The following is a 14,346-nucleotide window of genomic DNA, read 5'->3' as shown; positions in this document are numbered from 1 at the left end:
GCTTCAGGTTCAACCTATAGGGTGAGCTCGCCTTCAGTCAACCTTTTTATTTTCCTAAACCCCTGCAACACATTGCAGATGTGTGAGGTCGCACCTGTGTCAACACAAAAGGAAAATACAGGACCAATCATATCAGTAAAAACTTGGAAATACCTGAGGTAGGCTTATCGCCCTGCTTGGTAGCCAGATAGCTCCTGCAGTTCCGCTTCCAATGTCCAGTCTTTCCACAATGGAAGCAACCGTCGTTGCCCTTGGTTGACTTCTTGTTTTTAAAGCTCTGCTTGTTCTTTACCACTGGCTTGTTCTTCTTAGAGCCTTAGCCTTTTGCTCTTCCTTTTCCTTTACCTTCAGCTTATGTGCTGAGGGTACATTACCTTCTGTAAGGAAGGCACTTTTCTTATTACTCTTTTGTAGATCCTTAGCTGTTTGAAGTTGATATATCAGCTCTGTCAGGGACATTGTCATTTTGTTCATGTGGTAGGTCGTAACAAACTCTTTGAAAGACCCACATAGGAAAGATAAGATAATGTTGATCTGCGTCTCTACATCCATGATGGCCCCTAAGATGTCGAGCTCGTTGAGATAGCCCATCATCTTTAGCATGTGCTCCCTAACTGGGGTTCCCTCTACCATCTTGGTAGATATTAGGCCTCTAATCGCCAACAGCCTAGATGTGCGATGTTGCTCTCCAAACATTTCTTTAATATTCATCATAATATCTGAGGTCGCTGCCATTCCAATATGTTACTACTGCAGCACATTGGACATAGAGCCAAGGATGTAACACTTTGCCATCTCATTGTCCTCAAGCCACTTAGACTTTCTATCGTGGTCTGCTTGAGGCGCATCGGGACCAGGTAGCTCAGGTTCCTCAGTAGTAAGAACCCAATAAAATTTAGCGGTTGTGAGCACTAGCATTAGGTTCCTTTTCCAGTCGAGGTAATTTGGACCAATTAACTTATTTTCATCTAGGATTTTAGCGAATTGGTTGAATGAAGCTGTGGTATCTACGTGCAAACGAAAAGAGCATAATTAGCAAAACAACCATTTCAGTTAATTTCATGACATATCTATCAAATCTGGGATTTTGATCTACGATGGAACCACCCATTGCACGTCTCATTCACGGCCCCTCAACCTCGTGAATCAAGAAAAAATTATAATTTACCCAATGGGCATCATAAACTTATTCAACAACTTTGAATAAGTGGATTCATCTAATCCTATGAGATTCAATTTATGTTCGGCCTCCAAGCATTGTAGTATGTACATCTTTTGGATGTCAATACCCTTTGCTTGGTTAAGTTATACCCACTCCTAGGAAAACTATACAAATCTACAATGGCTTCTACTTTGGCATGTGACCAATGTATCATGCATATTCTCCTTATCCTAGTAGGAACCTAACGGTTACACTAGTTAAGAAACATGATCGGTTTCTGCTTTGGCATGTAACTGTCCTATTTCCTAGACTAGCCAATGGTTAGATGGTTATGGAAGGCCACGGGGGTCTTGTCCTTTCGACTTGACTTTGTTTATCAAATTAATATTATTAAGAGGGTTATTTAATGTGGGAGTAATAATTATCTTTGTACAACCATTCTATGAATATAAAACATACATAGCAAACCAAACTATGCCATCCATCACATGAAAAGCAAACAAACAAACCATGGAAATAATCACACACCATCCATGAAACTTAATTTGGTATCTTGGATCATAGGGATTCTCCTACTAACTTTATTTGAATAAGGGAATCCCTACAACACCATCTTACCAAATTGTAGGTGAATTATGGGCAACTTTGTACAACGGCACAACGGGAACTACGCTGGCCTCAAAGCGAATTCCCAAAGGAGTGTAATCATATTTGCCTCATTATATGAAACACAATAACATCCGCAACATCGCAAGTGTGTCCCTCTTTGGTTGGATCGAATCCACCTCCATCTGCCAGTCAATCTAGAGCATTGCCATGTCGCAGTATCCACGATCCATCGATTGAGCACCAAGAGAATGATCTAACCTTCAAATGGTCTTAGACAAACAAATATAAACTACCCTAGTGCCCTACACTAGCCTGGGTAATCTATACATCATAATCAATCTCCATGGGAAACCAGTCGTCCGCCCAACTGCTGGGAGGGAGTAATTAAAAACTGAAATTATTAAATTACATTGCGGACTTTAATATTACAAACCATGAAATAAATAATCATATCAGAACATCCATATAAAAAATCATGCATCTCATGCATGAAGTTAGGTCCATTCTCCTTTTCGCCCATCTTTCACCAATAACGATCAATTCGCACGAATACCAGATTAATTTAATTTTGAATGACACACAACCATTCTGATTTTACTTTGAAACATTATAAAACACTTTTATATGATCTCATAAATCAGCAAAATTTTGCGCAAAAACAAGATCGTTTGATTTGTGAAAAAAACTAAATTATTCCATACCGGGAATACATTCCGGATAGCATGACCTTTCGAGTAACTTTGAGTGGGATATTGTTACTCGAATGCTTTCTACATGATCTGATCACAGTACATACACCTCAAGACATTGTTTGAAAATTCTATGCCTGGGTTATAGGCTTTTCAAATCGTTTTGGAGTGGAGAAACAAAAACCCAAATCAATTTTTAAAATTAATTTTCTGAATTCCAGCAACTTGTACTAAACTTTGAAAAATCACATCTCCTAAACCGCTCGTCGGATTTCGATGATTCCTGATGTGTTGGGCTCGTATTCGAGTGTACTTTCTAACCATGTAAAGAGATCAGTCCAGAAATCCACCGTTCGGTTCAGTTTTGCTGTTTTCTGATAAACAGTCTTATATTTATTAAAAACACACCAAGACTAGAAACCTCGGATAGCCAGGATAAACGTCCGGACTCTGTAGACACCCCATTTTGTTTTGTTTTAATCAACAAATAAATTAGTGTGTTAAATCCATGTGAGAACCCCCTCTATCATTGATTTATATGTTTTAGGTCATTAATATCTTGATCTGACTTTACGGATCATCAATCGGGACAAAATAAGCTAGGGTCACTTCATAGCCCGGACCCTGATTCTATTCCGAGACCCGATTTCCGTAAATCGTTAGATCAGTGGCAGATCATGACCTGGGTCTAACCATCCAAAACCACCTAACCTCTCCTCTCATCCTAACCATCCAAACCTCACCTAACCTCACCTAACCTCTCCTCTCATCATAACCATCCAAACCTCACCAAACCTCACCTAACCTCACCTAACCTCACCTAACCTTACCTAACCTCACCTAACCTTACCTAACCTCACCTAACCTCACCTAACCTCCTATCCCATTCTCCTATAAATACCCTCTCATCCCACCATCAAAAGAAGAAGGAAAAAAAAGAAAAGAGGAGAGAACCCCTCTCTTAGAAAATTCAAGCCCTCTCTCTAGACCAAATCCCTCTTCTCCATAAGTTTGCATGGAATATCGTCTACAAAAAGGTATGTCTTTTGGAATTTTATTTTCTTTTCTATATTTGTAGGATTGAGTGTTGTTTTGCGTATATTTTGGTTGATGTCATGTTTAATTTTGTACTAGTTTGGCCTTGGTCATGTTCTCACTTATGCTAAATATAATTAATGTGTTAGGGTCATTAGAACCTATTTGCAATGGGATGTTGAAATCATTGGCTTGTTAGGGAATTTAGATTTCTTTTGGGAAAACAATTCATTAAAAATTTTGAACATTTACAAGAAAGAAAACTTGAATTTTACATGAATTATCAAAACCCATTTAATTTGGCTTACAAAACCTCCATCTTTCAATTGATAACAACAGCCCCCACTCCAATTTGATAACAACAGCCCCCACTCAATCTCAAGAACCCAATATCCATACCCCACCTTGCCAAGTAGATAAAAACAACCCCTTTTTCAAACATCCCATTTGAATCTAATCTCAGGCCCATTCAAGCCATTTTTCATATTCACCGTCTTTTAATCACTAAAAAAATAAGAACTATCAAAAGAAAACATGGGGGTGCCAATATCATTCCCGTCATAGTGCTAGCTGTTAGACTTTAAACAGATTTTTCGACCTCTAAACAACAGAATCGTGGGAAATGGTTAACTACAAAGTCGTAGATATTTTCGTGCCGTTTCCAACGAGTATTCGTGCTAGATCAGACAGCGAGCGGTTAAAAAGTTAAGTCCAAAATGGTTGCGGCACACCTTTAGGCATTTCCAGTTTAATGTTGCTGTCCTTTTGTTTGCAACACAAATTCGAACCTCTAAATCACAGATTTACAAACAATGGAGAACTACAAAGTTGTAGCCCTATAAAAGATCTTTCCAACGCATGTTTGTACGTTGAATTTGGCCAAGCGGTTAAAGAGTTACGACAGTTTTAGTGGGCTGCATTTGTCAGATCTTTTAATGGTCAATGGTTTGTCGAATTTGTGCAATTGTCAAAACTTGGTTGTGTTAACGTCATTTTCCAAACCAAAATCGAAAGACATTAATCTAAAGTACATCCAACCTAAAATTAACAAAACTAAAATTCACCCATTTAAAATCCACTGATAAAAATCCGTTAAAAGCCATTAACCAAAAGACCACTAAAAATTTCAAATGAAACTAAAACCTTCTAAATAAACAACTTTAAAAGCTACCAAACACACTAAATACCTTCAGATAATAAAAGCTTCAAGAAAACTCTAAAAGTTTCCACAAACCCAAAAGAATTCGAGATTCCCAAGAGCCGGTGGATTCAAAATTCCTTTAGGAACCCTTAGAGCCCAATTTAGGAACACTGGTGTCGTGTCGTGTCGTGTCCTAAGTTTTAGGGAGTCTTAGGTTTTAGGGAGTCCTAGAGTCAGGAGTCCGGCCTCATCACGGACGCTTGCTATGTATAGCAACCGTGCCATAGGTCTAGTTACACTAGTCACCCAATCTTTCCCTAGGACAAGCCTAGTAAACTAGGATGTAGGCAAACCTGCATTAGTCTAAGGGACCATTTGCATTTAGATGAGAATCATATAGCATCTTAGATGAAATCCTAAGATAATAAAATCTTCAACTTGAATTAAATAACTTCTCCTAAAACTGTTGAAACAGTCAATCCCGTCTAGGTCGGTGTCTTAGTTGAGTTAGGCATATGTAGCTTAGCTTAAATGCACCGAACTACGTCGACTCTGATCCCAGTGAGGCTTGGGTACGTAGGCAGCTTGGATGTCTGATGGCATACCACCCGCGAGTCGGCACCACAAACAAATTGTGGTGTTTTGTATATTAATTTTCTTGTAAATGCTTAATCAAATCACTTAGGACTTTCCATGAAATTAGAATTTTAGGAGAACTTTCACTTAGATTGAATCCAGACAAATTAATAAATCAAGATACACATTTAGGATTCACATTGAAATTAGATCATAGGATGCACGTCACTTAGTTCGCACATTAACATAGAGTTGAATGAGCCATTTAAAATAAATTTAAAAGAGTTAGCTTTTGGAATCGAAGACCGATTATCGGGCAAGAATGGTGCATGTGGTGGATAACTCCCCATACCTTCCATTCTCGTAACCAGGTAGCGAGTCTAGATTTCTGGTTAATTACGGGTCCTAGATCCCACATCTAGGTGGCGACTCTGTCAGTCTCTTTCGTGTGGAATTCGGATTGCCTTAGTGATCCCAAGTTCACAGGAAAGATTAATTCAAATCAACATTAAAATGCACACGCCAATCGCGTGGGTACGAGAGACCAAGAGAGAGAGCGCGGCGGCTCGCGCCCCACACCCCTCGCGGGATCCGGGTACCACAGTCTGGCGACTCTGCTGGGGATCACCTAACTTCATTAAAATTCCAAAAGATAATTCATTTGAATTTAATTTAACTGGCTCATAAGAACTCTATCTCTTGTATACTTGTCAGATTAGTTTGTCTTGTTTTATTTTCTCATCACATTTTACTCAAACTTAATCTAACAAAACCTGAAGGCATCATAGATCGCGCGAACTTATTGCACACACTTACATCACTTGCATCTAAACCCTTGCATCTCACGTGCACACACGTCCTATTTTAGGAACCCGGAGTGTTATCTAGCATGGTTGACTGGGATTTCATCACCTGGTGCCTCTGTGCTAGAGAAGCATTCCACCCTTAGCCTGGTACCTTTATGGTACGTAAACGGATCTATTGTTCACGTACTGATACGCCGGACACTGGTACAGTATATCGAACATGGATTCGCGCTAAGGGAACTCTTGGCCTTACCCCTAGATTAACCCACACATGCATGTAGTATATGAACACATGTGCATCACATGTGTGAGCCTAGTTTAGGATATCCTACCCATTTGTGTCTAGATTAGACCGTAGTCCATCTTCCAATGGCTACGATCGGTCCTAGGTACACAAACAAAGTCATGAGTTGAGATCCTATCTCCACTCCGCTAGATTAGGATTAGGGTTGATGCCTTCAGGTAACACTGATAAAATGTGAAAAAAAAAAAAAAAAAAAAAAAAAAAAATTTCCCTTTGGGTTAGGATATAAATCCCATAATTTTCAAAGATCTCATAGGATTAGTCATTCATGATCTATCCGTTGAAAGCAATCTTATGCTATCTCATCTAATCTTTTGATCGTGCGTCTTTCGTTCTTCTGTCATACGATTCGATCGTATCTTCATGCCATCCCCTAACTGGCAGATGCAGAATCTCACAATCTTTCGATTATGCGTTCTCATGATCTGATCATGCCTGGTCCAGATAATCCAATCTTGCTTGTACCCCTGGTCTGTTCCTCCTCTAGGGGCTACCTTTTTCAAGATTATTTTGCTAAGTCCTTCAGAGTTCACTCTCAGAATCATTGAGCTAGGGGCATTTCCCTATGCGAATCAGTCATCATTGTCCAAAATTGAAAGTATCAGCCATGATGATGTTCAGAACGAACCAGCCTTCGCCGAGCCTTCAACGCCAAACAGTTGCAGCAGTTAAAGTTTTAGTCACTTACTATTTTATGTTGAGTCAGTCATCATGGTCAGTATAATTGTTGAGTCCGGTCTTACAGTTAAAGGTCAATGCCTAGTCCAGGCAAGTTATCTTCTGTTTCTCTTTCTTATTTAGAGTTGTGAATCGTGAGCATGTTCAGGATAGGTCGTCTGATGTAATAGCTTTTCTTTAAATAAAATTTCAGTCAGTTCCAAAAAGTTCACTTGTGTCTGTTCTTAAGTGTGCTTCTGATCTTAAAATAAGACTCCCTCCTCAAATGATGACAAAATTGACGAAACTCCACTTGAGTCACAGCAATTACTTGAACGAGAGGAGGAGCGCCAATCCCAACCTTTCAAAGATGAAATTGAAATGATAAACACTGGCACTGAAACTTTGATTCAGTGAATGCCGATTGAAAATACATTACCCTCTAAAGAGTGTGAAGAATTGATAAAATTATTTCAAGAATAAGAAGATTGTCTAGAAAAGCTACAACCGATACCAGGGGCAAGACATAGATGGAAAGCTCAAAGAAAATGAAGAAAGTGAGAAGATATATGCTATACAAGGGGCATAGAGTGGAAACAACTTTCATATTTCCAATCAATGACCTTGGTTCTCAAATTCATAAAGCCAACAAATTCAAGATGAAAAGTTCAAAAGCAAACAATGAAAAGTGATCATCAGATATCGAGAGTACGAATCCATAGATGGAGGATGTCAAAGAACAAGTTTCGCTCTATGAAAGTCAAAAGCACGTATTAGAATCTTGAAAGAAGAAGATCCATTATCTCTTACCTGGAAATGCCGTCAAACTCCGCGAAAAAAAAAAAAAAACAAAAGAGAAAAAAAAATAATCAGTACCAGAGGGACTCTAGTAACCTAGATCGATTCCCAATCTGAACATCGAAAGGCCTCCTTTGGCCGATTAAATCCCAAAATCAAAACCCAATGTCAAAAGAATACCGATTTGCAAACCCTTCGAGCCTAAATCAAATTTTCTTGAAAACCCATCAAACTTGGGGCATTTCCCCGAACTACGCGAGACCTGATCCCTATACTGGGGTACGTAGGCAACTCGGTTGAACCGAGTTCGGTCGATTCAAAAAGGAAAAGAAATTCAATCCTTTCAAAAAAAAAAAAGAGAGGGACAAGTTCCAAAAGAAGAGAAGTTAATTGTTCCAGAAAGAAAAGAAAAAAGGAAAAAAAAAATCAAACAATTTATCTTCAAACTAGGGGCATTCGCCCTGAACTACACACGACCTGATTCCTACCTTGGGATATGTAGGCGACCTGTTCACAGGTTCGGTCGAAATCTTTGTTGAGCCTTAAGCCATTCTTTGAAAAGCCCTATCCTACCTATAAAAGTCCTTCTGGTGTTCAGAACTAATGAGCTAGGTCCTGAGATACAATAAAAAAATGAAATGATGATGAATAAGAAAAATAACGGAGTTTGAAGATCTGCTAGACTGAAAACCTGAAAGGGCGGTCTAGGCAAAATTTAAGATCATTCCCCTGCTAAGTTGAAAACCCGAAAGGGCGGCTTAGGCAAAAGCTAAGGGGATAGCCTGCTGGATCGAAAACCTAGAAAGGTGGTTCAGGCAAAAGTTAAGGCTAGCGCGGTCCGCCAAGTTAAAAACCCTGAAGAGGTGACTTGGTCACGGTAAGAGAATCAGTATAAGAAGGCAACAGCCGGTATCAAGACTGAAGATCAACTGAAGTTCAAGCAAATTCAAGTGATATCCTCAAAACTGGGGGCATTGAAGCTAAGCAATCTTAGGGGTCGTAATTAAATTCTTGAGGCATTACTGTTTCAAGGAAGAAGTCCAGTGTTTATTATTTCAAAAAAAAAAAAAAAGCATTCCTCGAAAGGATAGACTTACCAAATAAAACGTTAACTAAGTCAGAAGCATTACTGTGTCTGTCAGTGTAGTTAGTCAATCTTTGTCATTCTAAGTTCACTCCTTCAGGGCTGCTCAATCCTTTGAGTAGTGCCTTTCATCTAAGTTTTCTCTTTAGAAAGAGTCAATCGTCGTTCCTATGTCCAAATGATGTAACTGTCTTGGTGAAGGAGGCCCGGCCTAGGCAGCTCCCTGCAATTATACCTGAAAGAGCTCGAGAATTTAGTCAAACAACTTCATTTCAAAGAAGATCAGCTCAGAAAAATTCAGAAGTAGAAACATCAGAAAGCCCAGCTTCCGTAAAAAGATCATACCCCAGGAAGGCACCTTAAGCTTGGAAGAACCTCAGATGCAATGGTGGTTGAGCCAATTTCTCAGAAAGATGAACCATTCAAATTCATAATTCCCTTCCGGTTAGTTATCCTGGTCAAGAAATGTTTATCTAAACACCTGTCAAGAAGCAGATCCCGCTTTTCCATGTTAATATCCAAGAGAGTCGTTGTTCTAAATTACCAATCTCAAATGTCTTGTTCAAGGTTTCAGTTATCAAAATCCCCAGAAGACAAGACCAGCAGTCTCTTTGAGAAAAATCTTGTTGAAGTTTCATAAAAATGTTCCTAATCCATTCTTGCTAGTAATGGTTCTTCGTTCCAAAGGTTTGCCGTTTCATCATTCGTCAAAGTCCTAGTTTCCAACATCTTTGTCGGGCACGATCCATAATATCCCCGATTTCATTGAGTTCAAAAAAATAAAAAATTCATCAAATCCAATCTTACGTCAAATTCAAGTTCATGGAAAATCTCTAAATTCTTCGAGCCCGTTTGTGAACGGTACCTCTTTTCTCGAGCCCATTTGCAAATGGCCTCGTCTTCTCCTTGAGCCCGTTTGTGAACGGTGCCTCATCTCTCGAGTCCATTTGTGAATGGTTTCGTCTTCTCCTTGAGCCCATTTGTGAACGGTGCCTCATTTTCTGAGTTCATTTATGAATGGTCTCATGTCCTCCTTGAGCCCGTTTGTGGACGGTGCCTCATTTCTCAAAAAATCAAAAATTCATCAAATCCAATCCCCAATTCAAAAAATCCAATCCTACGTCAAATTCAAATTCATAAAAATCTCTAAATTTTTCATTGTTGAATTCATCAATCAAAGCTATCTTGTGTCGTCGAGCCCGTTTGTGAACGGTGCCTCATTTCTCGAGCCCATTTGTGAATGGTCTCGTCTTCTCCTTGAGCCCGTTTGCGGACGGTACCTCATTTCCCAAAAATAAAAATTCATCAAATCCAATCCCCGATTCAAACAAATCCAATCTTACGTCAAATTCAAGTTCATGAAAAATCTCATGTCCTCTTTGAGCCCTTCTGTGAAAGGTGCCTCATTTCTCGAGGCCGTTTGTGAATGGTCTCGTCTTCTCCTTGAGCCCGTTTGCGGACGGTACCTCATTTCCCAAAAATAAAAAATTCATCAAAACCAATCCCCGATTCAAACAAATCCAATCTTACGTCAAATTCAAGTTCATGAAAAATCTCATGCCCTCTTTGAGCCCGTTTGTGAACGGTGCCTCTTTTCTCGAGGCCATTTGGGGATGGTCTCGTCTTCTCCTTAAAACCCGTTTGTGAACAGGTTTCTCATTCTCTGAGTCCATTTGTGAATGGTCTCATGTCCTCTTTGAGCCCGTTTGTGAACGGTGCCTCTTTTCTCGAGGCCATTTGTGAATGGTCTCATCTTCTCCTTGAGCCCGTTTGCGGACGGTACCTCATTTTCCAAAAATAAAAAAATTTATCAAATCCAAATCCTTAATTAAAAAATAAAAATAAAAATCCATTCCTACGTCAAATTCAAGTTCATAAAAAAATCCCTAAATTCTTCGAGCCCGTTTGTGAACGGTGCCTCATTTCTCGAGTCCATTTGTGAATGGTCTCGTCTTCTCCTCGAACCCGTTTGTGAACAGGTATCTCATTCTCTGAGTCCATTTGTGAATTGTCTCATCTTCTCCTTGAGCCCGTTTGTGAACGGTGCCTCATTTTCTGAGTCCATTTGTGAATGGTCTCGTGTCCTCTTTGAGCCCGTTTGTGAACGGTGCCTCATTTCTCGAGTCCATTTGTGAATGGTCTTGTCTTCTCCTTGAGCCCGTTTGTGAACGGTGCCTCATTTCTCGAATCCATTTGTGAATGGTCTTGTCTTCTCCTTGAGCCCGTTTGTGAACGGTGCCTCATTTCTCGAATCCATTTGTGAATGGTCTTGTCTTCTCCTTGAGCCCGTTTGTGAACGGTGCCTCATTTCTCGAATCCATTTGTGAATGGTCTCGTCTTCTCCTTGAGCCCGTTTGTGAACGGTGCCTCATTTCTCGAGTCCATTTGTGAATGGTCTCGTCTTCTCCTTGAGCCTGTTTGTGAATGGTGCCTCATTTCTCGAGTCCATTTGTGAATGGTCTTGTCTTATCCTTGAGCCCGTTTGTGAATGGTGCCTCTTTTCTCGAGTCTATTTGGGAATGGTCTCATGTCCTCCTTGAGCCCGTTTGTGAACGGTGCCTCATTTCTCGAGTCCATTTGTGAATGGTCTTGTCTTCTCCTTGAGCCCGTTTGTGAACGGTGCCTCTTTTCTCGAATCCATTTGTGAATGGTATCGTCCTCCTTGAGCCCGTTTGTGAACGGTGCCTCATTTCTCGAGTCCATTTGTGAATGGTCTTGTCTTCTCCTTGAGCCCGTTTGTGAACGGTGCCTCTTTTCTCGAGTCCATTTGTGAATGGTTTTCTATCCTCCTTGAGGCCGTTTGTGAACGGTGCCTCATTATCCAAGTCCATTTGGGAATGCTTCTTATCCTCGTTGAACCCGCTTGTGAGCGGCGTCTCATCTCCTTCTAAAAACTGTTTGAGAGCGATCTTTGTCCTTTTCCTTCAGAATCCATTCGAAAATGATATCTCATTCTCTAATTGCCCGTTTGTGAACGGCGCCGCATCGAGTTTTTTTTTTATTATTATTCAAGTTCTAGGGTTTCATCTAAGGTTTTGCATTATGTTAAGGTGCGTTGTGTCTAGAGAGTCCTTTGTCGATTAAAGCTACGCAAAATGGTTCTGTCATTTTTAACTTTGGTATTCAATGACTACGTCATCTCTACCAAAGAGGGGCATCTGTAGACACCCCATTTTGTTTTGTTTTAATCAACAAATAAATTAGTGTGTTAAATCCATGTGAGAACCCCCTCTATCATTGATTTATATGTTTTAGGTCATTAATATCTTGATCTGACTTTACGGATCATCAATCGGGACAAAATAAGCTAGGGTCACTTCATAGCCCGGACCCTGATTCTATTCCGAGACCCGATTTCCGTAAATCGTTAGATCAGTGGCAGATCATGACCTGGGTCTAACCATCCAAAACCACCTAACCTCTCCTCTCATCCTAACCATCCAAACCTCACCTAACCTCACCTAACCTCTCCTCTCATCATAACCATCCAAACCTCACCAAACCTCACCTAACCTCACCTAACCTCACCTAACCTTACCTAACCTCACCTAACCTTACCTAACCTCACCTAACCTCACCTAACCTCCTATCCCATTCTCCTATAAATACCCTCTCATCCCACCATCAAAAGAAGAAGGAAAAAAAAGAAAAGAGGAGAGAACCCCTCTCTTAGAAAATTCAAGCCCTCTCTCTAGACCAAATCCCTCTTCTCCATAAGTTTGCATGGAATATCGTCTACAAAAAGGTATGTCTTTTGGAATTTTATTTTCTTTTCTATATTTGTAGGATTGAGTGTTGTTTTGCGTATATTTTGGTTGATGTCATGTTTAATTTTGTACTAGTTTGGCCTTGGTCATGTTCTCACTTATGCTAAATATAATTAATGTGTTAGGGTCATTAGAACCTATTTGCAATGGGATGTTGAAATCATTGGCTTGTTAGGGAATTTAGATTTCTTTTGGGAAAACAATTCATTAAAAATTTTGAACATTTACAAGAAAGAAAACTTGAATTTTACATGAATTATCAAAACCCATTTAATTTGGCTTACAAAACCTCCATCTTTCAATTGATAACAACAGCCCCCACTCCAATTTGATAACAACAGCCCCCACTCAATCTCAAGAACCCAATATCCATACCCCACCTTGCCAAGTAGATAAAAACAACCCCTTTTTCAAACATCCCATTTGAATCTAATCTCAGGCCCATTCAAGCCATTTTTCATATTCACCGTCTTTTAATCACTAAAAAAATAAGAACTATCAAAAGAAAACATGGGGGTGCCAATATCATTCCCGTCATAGTGCTAGCTGTTAGACTTTAAACAGATTTTTCGACCTCTAAACAACAGAATCGTGGGAAATGGTTAACTACAAAGTCGTAGATATTTTCGTGCCGTTTCCAACGAGTATTCGTGCTAGATCAGACAGCGAGCGGTTAAAAAGTTAAGTCCAAAATGGTTGCGGCACACCTTTAGGCATTTCCAGTTTAATGTTGCTGTCCTTTTGTTTGCAACACAAATTCGAACCTCTAAATCACAGATTTACAAACAATGGAGAACTACAAAGTTGTAGCCCTATAAAAGATCTTTCCAACGCATGTTTGTACGTTGAATTTGGCCAAGCGGTTAAAGAGTTACGACAGTTTTAGTGGGCTGCATTTGTCAGATCTTTTAATGGTCAATGGTTTGTCGAATTTGTGCAATTGTCAAAACTTGGTTGTGTTAACGTCATTTTCCAAACCAAAATCGAAAGACATTAATCTAAAGTACATCCAACCTAAAATTAACAAAACTAAAATTCACCCATTTAAAATCCACTGATAAAAATCCGTTAAAAGCCATTAACCAAAAGACCACTAAAAATTTCAAATGAAACTAAAACCTTCTAAATAAACAACTTTAAAAGCTACCAAACACACTAAATACCTTCAGATAATAAAAGCTTCAAGAAAACTCTAAAAGTTTCCACAAACCCAAAAGAATTCGAGATTCCCAAGAGCCGGTGGATTCAAAATTCCTTTAGGAACCCTTAGAGCCCAATTTAGGAACACTGGTGTCGTGTCGTGTCGTGTCCTAAGTTTTAGGGAGTCTTAGGTTTTAGGGAGTCCTAGAGTCAGGAGTCCGGCCTCATCACGGACGCTTGCTATGTATAGCAACCGTGCCATAGGTCTAGTTACACTAGTCACCCAATCTTTCCCTAGGACAAGCCTAGTAAACTAGGATGTAGGCAAACCTGCATTAGTCTAAGGGACCATTTGCATTTAGATGAGAATCATATAGCATCTTAGATGAAATCCTAAGATAATAAAATCTTCAACTTGAATTAAATAACTTCTCCTAAAACTGTTGAAACAGTCAATCCCGTCTAGGTCGGTGTCTTAGTTGAGTTAGGCATATGTAGCTTAGCTTAAATGCACCGAACTACGTCGACTCTGATCCCAGTGAGGCTTGGGTACGTAGGCAGCTTGGATGTCTGATGGC

General features: G+C 39.7%; 1 protein-coding gene across 1 annotated transcript; it reads right to left on the bottom strand.

Moving 5' to 3' along the window:
• Window positions 1-288: 288 nt before the first annotated feature.
• LOC143847102 (uncharacterized) lies at window positions 289-735 on the bottom strand. Its single transcript, XM_077355786.1, has one exon. The coding sequence runs from the start codon at window positions 733-735 to the stop codon at window positions 289-291; it is 447 nt and encodes a 148-aa protein (XP_077211901.1).
• Between the last annotated feature and the right edge of the window lie 13,611 nt (window positions 736-14,346).

This window comes from Tasmannia lanceolata, unplaced genomic scaffold, assembly GCF_043159265.1.
Source record: "Tasmannia lanceolata isolate RefF3 unplaced genomic scaffold, GAP_Taslan_0.1 ptg000015l, whole genome shotgun sequence".
NCBI lineage: Eukaryota > Viridiplantae > Streptophyta > Magnoliopsida > Canellales > Winteraceae > Tasmannia > Tasmannia lanceolata.
This window is presented reverse-complemented; position numbering and strand designations above follow the sequence as displayed.

Coding starts and splice junctions, on each gene's coding strand:
- LOC143847102 (XM_077355786.1), bottom strand. CDS start 735: ATGGCAGCGACCTCAGATATTATGATGAATATTAAAGAAATGTTTGGA.